Source organism: Hippocampus bargibanti, linkage group LG02 (genome assembly GCF_051943395.1).
Source record: "Hippocampus bargibanti isolate YZ-2025 linkage group LG02, ASM5194339v1, whole genome shotgun sequence".
In the NCBI taxonomy this organism is placed as follows: domain Eukaryota; kingdom Metazoa; phylum Chordata; class Actinopteri; order Syngnathiformes; family Syngnathidae; genus Hippocampus; species Hippocampus bargibanti.
The window spans coordinates 21,348,969-21,357,179 of NC_142735.1; the positions used below are offsets into that span (position 1 = coordinate 21,348,969).

An 8,211-nucleotide genomic window follows, 5' to 3' on the forward strand; every position below is an offset into this window, starting at 1 on the left:
ACTCACCTAACATGTTTGTGAAACATGAAATAAGCAGCAGAAGCATTTTTATTCATCTCTCCTGGCAGCCATGTTCCCACTGAAAATGACATCACAGTTGCGCAGGTAACAACCAATATCGGCTAAGAGAGAATGTCACATGACCAAACTCACAAACACAATGAGCTGTGATTGGTCGTTACCGTGAGCAACTGTGATGTCATTTTCAGTCGACACTAATTGAGATAGTAAAAAAAGAGGATTTTGTTTGCGGCTTAATTCATATTCCTCAAACGCAATATGAATCTGAATGCGCACGGTATTCTGACGAATATTATTGCCTTTAGCTTTAGAATGTTTGGCTTCTGTTTCAATTTGAACATGATGAGACTTTGGGCCCTAACCTTTGTAGTTATAGTATGTCCAAATTATGCCTGGGTGGGTGTTACGCCATCATCAATTCTTCTGTCATTGGCTCCAACCAAAATGGACAACATAATTATGCTCACATGCCCTTGGAATGGAAACAAGATTACGCATTGGCACCCAAATTAAAAATAAATGTTTAAATTAAAACATATCTGGTCTACCAATATAAAACGAACACATTGAAGATAAATCCAGAGTTGCCGTAGTAACATTAGATCCCCCAAAATACTTGACTGCTTATACTGTTGAAATTTTTCATCATTTTATTATATAGTTATTTATAATATGTACAGACAAACATCATGTCAAAAATCAGCAGTAGACAGCACCAAAGTGAACAAGCAAAGAAAAAAAGTGACCAACAGGTGCCTGTTTCATGGACGTGCGTGCATGTATTTTTTTTTTTTTAACAAGCCAATGAAGATGTGGACAGAAGCTACGTGGATTTCACCTGTATTAAGACATGTGCACAAAGACAAAATCAAAGTCATGGTGCCCCATGGTAAACAATCAATGAAGACGTTAAAAAGTAGAAGAGCAAATTGAAACAAGTCATTAAAGCACAACATCTACTAAATGTCCTGCTTCTGCTGGAGTGAGACCGGTGTCACAATAGTCCAAATGGATCAGGAATGTTTCGACTCAATCCTGCTCAAAAAAACATACAAAAAAAAAACAGCCCCCGCTGCCATCCCCAAAAATAACATTCACACTTTTCCTCCATTTTACCGATTTTCTACTCATTTGGAGTCAGGGAGGATGCTGGATGGAACAAACAAGTCGGGAGATCATATCCAGTCTGAAAACCCAAGACCAGTCCATCCCGGAATGTCCATGTATTCCGAACCCAATAGAGGGGCCTGAAAATCGAGTTTCTGTCCAGCACAGCATATCAACACCAAGAGAAAGTAAAACAGGGCTTCTTATCTCATATTTTTGTACGGTCCCTAATCATAAACCGCAATCAATTACTTTTGGAGAGAGATTTTCCTCTCTCACCTAGTGCAGTCAAGCAGGCACAACAGCGCTAACATTTGAATGCACTCGGTGTGAAGAGGACCGGACAAGCACGGCCAGATGCTTGAGACCAACGTCACTAAAGAGGCTTGGGCTTGACTGGATGGCAACAGAGCAGAAAAGAGGACGACGGGGGTGTTAGCATTAAATTGCGGTGAATGCAAGAAAAGTGTGCCACGGATGGACAACAAGAGCCCAAGGCGCTCTTAAAAGAAAAGTGTGTGTGTGGGGGGGGGGGGTCCAGTTAACCTCCACCTCTGTGAGCGCGAGGAAAAAAAAATACAAACAACCAAATGTTCTACCAAATCTCTGTTGTCGCCCGTACGCTTGGAACCTGGACCGTCTTGCGATGGCGAGACGGAGATGACGGATGGAGGCACACAGAGGAAAGCGCGGGGAAAGAATTAAAGGAAACTGGAGAGGGCAAAGACGAGCGCTTGGCTCTTTAACAGCAGCCGCCCCCCGACTGGCGGACTGGGGTGCTTTCGATTTTTAAGTTGGGCTTGTCGCCGCCCGCCGTGGCCCCGGGACCCATGCGCTTCTTGATCTCCGCCGCCATGGTCATGAAGGCTTGTTCCACGTTGGTGGCGTTCTTGGCGCTCGTCTCCAGGAAGGGGATGGATAAAGAGTCGGCAAACTCCTGCCGAAGGGGAGTAAATTCGGCATTAGCGTAAAAAAAAAAAAAAAAACAGTGCGATCCCTCACTCTGAAACCTTCTTTTTGGTCATATGTGTAAGATGGGGAAATTGGAGACAAGAAATATTGAACAAAGAAAAAACATTGGAAATGGCATGTTGCACCATATGGAATTATTTTGCCTACATGGCCAATAGCCCACGTGGGAAATATCCAAGCTTCTTCTTCTTCTTTTCCTTTCGGCTTTTCCCTTCAGGGGTCGCCACAGTGAATCAATGTCCTCCATCTATCCCGGTTTTGTGCATCCTCTTCTCTCACACCAGCTACCTTCATGTCCCCTTTGACAACATCCATAAATCTTCTCTTCGGTCTTCCTCTCGGTCTCCTGCCTGGCAGTTCAAGGCTCAGCATCCTTCTCCCGATATAGTCACTCTCTCTCCTCTGGACATGTCCAAACCATCTCAGTCTGGCCTCTCTGACTTTCTCTGCAAAGCCTCTAATATGAGTTGTCCCTCTAATGTACTCATTTGTGATCCTATCAAACTTGGTCACTCCCAAAGAAAACCTCAACATCTTCACCTCTGCTACCTCCAGCTCTGCTTCCTGTTTTTTCTTCAGTGGCCCTGTCTCCAGTCCAAACATCATGGCTGGTCTGACCACGGTTTTATACACTTTTCCTTTCATCCTAGCACACCTATCACACATCACACCTGACATTTTTCTTCAGCCGCTCCAGCTTGCCTGGACACGCTTCTTCACCTCCTTTCCACACTCTCCATTGCTCTGGACAGTTGACCCCAAGTACTTAAAATCCTCCACCTTCTTTATCTCTTCTCCCTGTAGCATCACTCTTGCACTTGGATCCCTCTCATTCACACACATATATTCCGTCTTGCTGCGACTGATCTTCATTCCTCTCCTTTCCAGGGCATATCTCCACATCTCTAGTTTCTCCGCCACCTGTTCCCCGTTCTCGCTACAGATCACAATGTCATCTGCAAACATCATGGTCCATGGAGATTCTTGTCTAACATCGTCTGTCAGCCTGTCCATCACCATAGCAAACAAGAAGGGGCTCAGAGCTGACCCCTGGTGGAGTCCCACCTCCACCTTGAATTCCTCAGTCATAACGACAGCACACCTCACGGCTGTCTTACAGTCATGGTACATGTCTTGCACCGCACTGACATACTACCAGACTTCCTCATGCAATGTCACAGCTCTTCTCTGGGCACCCTGTCATACGCTTTCTCCAGATCTACAAAGACACAATGCAATTCCTTCTGACCTTCTCAGTACTTCTCGATCAGCAATCATCAGTGGGAAATATCCAAGCAAATTTGTTTTATTTTAATATTTTTTTATTTTGAAATTTTGTAATGTATTTATATATATATTTATTGTATTCTATTTATTTATCCATTTATTAATTTATTCATCCATTTATTAATTAATTTATTTTTGTGTTTATTTATTCATTTGTGTATTTATTTACTTATTGGTGTGTTTATTTATTTGTGTGTCTATTTATTCATGTATTTATTTATGTATGCATTTATTTGTGTGTTTATTTCTATTTTGAGTTATTTGTTTATTTATTATTTATTACAATTGTTATTTGTTGTTATTTGTATATTTATTTATGTATTTATTTGTGCGTTTATTTCTATGTCGAGTTAGTTGTTTATTTATTATTTATTACATTTGTTATTTGTGTCTGTTTATTTATGTATTCATTTGTGTGTTTATTTTTACTTGTGTGTATGTTTATTTCTGTGTTTAATTATTTGTGCATTTATTTATTGCTGTTTATTTATTTGTGTATCTATTTATGTATGTATATATTTGATTATGTATTTGTATGTTTATTTATTTGTCTGTTTATTTATTTATGTGTTTAATTATTCATTTGTGTATTTATCAGTGTTCATTTGTGTGTCTGTTTATGTATTTATTTGTGTTTATTTCTTTGTATGTTTAGTTATTTTTAGATTCATTTATTTACATATTTATTGGTGTTTATCTATGTCTATGTTTATGTATTAGTGTTTATTTATTTATCTATCCATTTGTGTGTTTATTTATTTATTGGTGTTTAATTATTTCTGTGTCTGTTTGTGTAAGTATTTATTTCTGTGTTTATTTATTAGTATGTTTTTTTATGGTTATTTATTTACATATTGATTCGTGGGCGGCCCGGTAGTTGAGTGGTTAGCACACCGGCTTCACAGTGCAGTTCGCGTCCCGCTCCGGCCTCCCTGTGTGGAGTTTGCATGTTCTCACTGGGTCCGCGTGGGTTTTCTCCGGGTCCTCCGTTTTTCCTCCCACATTCCAAAAACATGCATGGCAGGCAGATTGAACACTCTAAATTGTCCCTAGGTGTGAGTGTGAGAATGACTGGTGTACGTCTTTGTGTGCCCTGCGATTGGCTGGCAACCAATTCAGGGTGTCCCCCGCCTCGTGCCCGAAGACAGCTGGGATAGGCTACGGCACCCCCCGCCAGCCTAATGCGGAATAAGCGGTACGGAAAATGGACGGATGGATATTCATTGGTGTTTATTTATTTCTATGTTTATTTATGCATGTATGTATTGTGTTTATGTATTAGTGTTTGTTTATTTATCTATTCATTTGTGTTTATTAATTATGTTTTTATTTATTTGTACAGTAAAGTCTCATTATATCGATATCGGTTATATCGGTAGTCCCGCTTATTACGATACTATTTCTATGAACGCAAGGAGAAAATTACATGCGCGCAGGGTCGGATATATCGATAGTCCCGGTTATATCGATATTTTTTCGGACTCCCTTGAATATCGATATAACGAGACTTTACTGTATATTTATTTGTTTGTCTGTTTATTTATTTCTGTGTGGAATTATTCATTAGTGTATTTATTTATCTGTGTTTATTTGTGTGTCTATTTATGTATGTATGTATTTATATATTTATTGTTTGTCTGTTTATTTGTTTCTGTGTTTAATTATTCATTTGTGTATTTATTTGGCGTTGTTTATTTGTGTGTCTATTTATGTATGTATGCATTTGTTCCCTTGTATGTTTATTTTATATGTATTTATTTATTGGTGTTTATCGATGAGAAGGTTTCTTCAGCCGTCATCTGTACTTAGTACAGATGACGGCTGATGAAACATTTTCATCGATGGACCACTCCTGTACGACTGAGAGCTATTTATTTATATATTTAGTTGTTTGTTTGTTTCTTTCTTTCTGTGTATAATTATCTATCTATCTATCTATCTATCTATCTATCTATCTATCTATCTATCTATCTATCTATCTATCTATCTATCTATCTATCTATCTATCTATCTATCTATCTATCTATCTATCTATCTATCTATCTATCTATCTATCTATCTATCTATCTATCTACCCACCCATCCATCCGTCCATCCATCTATCCAACTATCCATCCATCCATCTATAGCGTAACAACACTCGAGTGGACATGAGAGCGCTGAAGAAGACGTCGAGATACGAGCATCATACATGGCTGCGGGCACCCACCTTGGCTGTTGTATAGTCCACCACTTTCTTGGTGGTCAGGTCACACTTGTTGCCCACCAAAAGCTTGTTGACATTTTCACTGGCGTAACGGTCGATTTCCTGGAGCCACTGTTTGACGTTACTGTAGGACTCCTGCAAAGTCACGCCTCAAGTTAATACTGGAAGTCACTTATCAAAGTCTCGTTGTTTATTCGCCTACCTGGTCCGTGACGTCGTACACCACGATGATGCCGTGTGCGCCGCGGTAGTAGCTGGAGGTAATGGTGCGAAACCTCTCTTGGCCCGCCGTGTCCCACTGATGAGAGACGGGGCCGTATTAACAAACTAATTGGGCTGCTCAGCAATGTTGAGCGGTGCGTGCATGCGTGCTCACAATCTGCAGTTTGATGGTCTTGCCGTCCAGTTCGATGGTTCGGATCTTAAAGTCCACGCCGATGGTGCTGATATAACTCTCTGTGTATGTGTCATCCTGTAAAAGAGTTGCAAGATGTAAAAAACAGCTGAGCAGGACTTAGTTTTGCCTGGGTGACGAGTCGCAAGTTACGGCACTCACGGCAAAGCGGAGCAACAGGCAGGATTTGCCAACTCCGGAGTCCCCGATCAACAGTAGCTTGAACAAATAGTCACTGAAATAAACAAAACACAAAGGTCATTTTCCATGAGCTCATTAGTGATGTGGGTAATGACATCGACCGGCATGCATTTCAATAAAAATGAACCAGAAAAATCAGGGACAAAATGAATGAAGAGAAATGTTTATTTTGAAGAAATCAGAGAAGGTCATCAATGAGCCACACATGCATGCCACACGCACGCAGGGATTCGATGACAAATGCGCGTGTGTCTGTGTCACATTTCAGGATGGTTGCTCAGGCATCAAACATCTGCTCCCTGCCTGTATCGTCTAACCGGAGGCAAAAGCCGGCTCACCTTGCTTGAGCTGGCTAATGTACAATTCAAGTATTGTTGGTTAAACAGTTTGGAATAGAAGTAAACCATTATTGAAAAGGCAATACATTAACCTAGTTTACTCATTTGCATACCTGTCAACTTATGCATTTCCCCTGTATTTTATACGTTTTTTATCATTTCAAATAATGTACAGCATACTACAACTTTTATACGGAAAAAGATAACGTGCACAACCTACCTGCATTTCTGCTAGTGATAGCGTTTTTTTAAATAATTTCCAATAATGTACAGCATACTAAAACTTTTACACGGGAAATGTAATCATTTCTTAGGGCAGCTATTAGCCAGGTTTGACAGGTATGCATTTGCCGTGATATTTTTTTGTCTGTCAGCGAATTATTGTGACAGGCAGACCAATTCCAAAGTCTTCCACAAGATGGCAGAAGGGCAAATGAACCTGCGTGTCCACTTTATCGAGCACAATTGGAACCTAACAGGTCCGAATCTCACACAGACAACGTCGAGACATCCTCATGACGTCAGTGTTAACTCTTTTGAGGACACAGTTTTTTTTTATTGTTGATGTGTAACGTGTACTTTAGCTCAATATATGTGAGGAAACACTCGCATGTAGTTTGCGTGTGTGTAGATTGCGTTATGTTCTTGCCGTGGCGTCAAAACCTCGCGAGGCAGTCATCTGACACTTCCGGATGAGACGCCCAAGTCGGCCAGCGACGACGCCAAAATCAAATCAAAAGAACTAAAAAATGGTATTGATACGATTGACATTAGCAAGAACATTAGCGACGTTTGACGAACCAACGGTGACGTAGCAACGAGAGTGAACGCTTACATGGGGAACACAAAACGACGGGTCCAAACTTACTATTCGGGATTCATGATCTCGCTCGGGATGTTTTGCAGTCAGCGAATTGACTCCTGTTTTTTTTCTTCCTTCCTTCCGACTCGGGCAAAATGGCTCGTTGATCCGGTTGCCGAGGAACTCGAATTGTCGTTTTTCGTGCTCCTGTGGCAGTCACTCGCTCACTGTTTAATCATATAACGTTCATTCCTCGTCGTCTGGTTGTTGCCGCGGTGATGTTTGACAAGGGTTGGCTTGATGTGACAATGTTAGATTCGCTTTTCCTTCTTTCTACGACCGTTGCTCGACGGAAGATTCGAGTGGCTGATTTGCGCATGTGCGGAAGTGACGTAGGTAGACGTGTCGCTCGGGACAAAAGTGGGACACTCGTTGGACTTCACCTTTTGGCTTTACAATTTTTGGAAATATGTATTCTAATTTCTTATTAAATTTATCGAGTCTCAATCCAGCTTTCACAAAAATATATACAGTTTAGTGTCTATAATAACGATATTTAAAACCACCTGATCTTAATGTCATCGTGATTCTTGCGAAATTTTACACACCAAACCAAACTGAGTCATCCGAAACATTTCAAAAATGTTTACAACTAAATACAAATAAAAATACACGTACCATAAAAACAACTTCAAGAAACAACTACACTGTCCCAAAAAATTGCTAATAGACTGTTATGAAAAAACGACATTTTATTCTCTTCGACTGTGTATCAACTTTTTGTAATTTGTGACGTTCAAAGAACATTAAAATGTTTTAGTTGACGTACAATATGTGTCCAACATACTCAATAAATTGTTTGTACAAAGTATATTCGAAGGAC

The 8,211-nt window shown here is 40.2% G+C and overlaps 1 protein-coding gene across 1 annotated transcript; it reads right to left on the reverse strand.

Annotated features, from left to right (window-relative positions):
* Positions 1-653: 653 nt before the first annotated feature.
* On the reverse strand, positions 654-7,714 carry rab1ba (zRAB1B, member RAS oncogene family a). The gene is made up of 6 exons (XM_088990029.1): positions 7,395-7,714; positions 6,150-6,222; positions 5,970-6,065; positions 5,796-5,891; positions 5,597-5,728; positions 654-2,065 (listed from the first exon to the last, which is right to left on the reverse strand). Exons 1-6 carry the CDS (start codon positions 7,406-7,408, stop codon positions 1,871-1,873), a joined length of 606 nt encoding a protein of 201 aa, XP_088846155.1. The 5' UTR covers positions 7,409-7,714; the 3' UTR covers positions 654-1,870.
* Positions 7,715-8,211: the final 497 nt, after the last annotated feature.

Coding starts and splice junctions, on each gene's coding strand:
- rab1ba (XM_088990029.1), bottom strand. Junction 6,066..6,149: donor GCCTGTTGCTCCGCTTTGCC/GTGAGTGCCGTA, acceptor ACTCTTTTACAG/GATGACACATACACAGAGAG. Junction 5,729..5,795: donor TGTACGACGTCACGGACCAG/GTAGGCGAATAA, acceptor GTGACTTTGCAG/GAGTCCTACAGTAACGTCAA.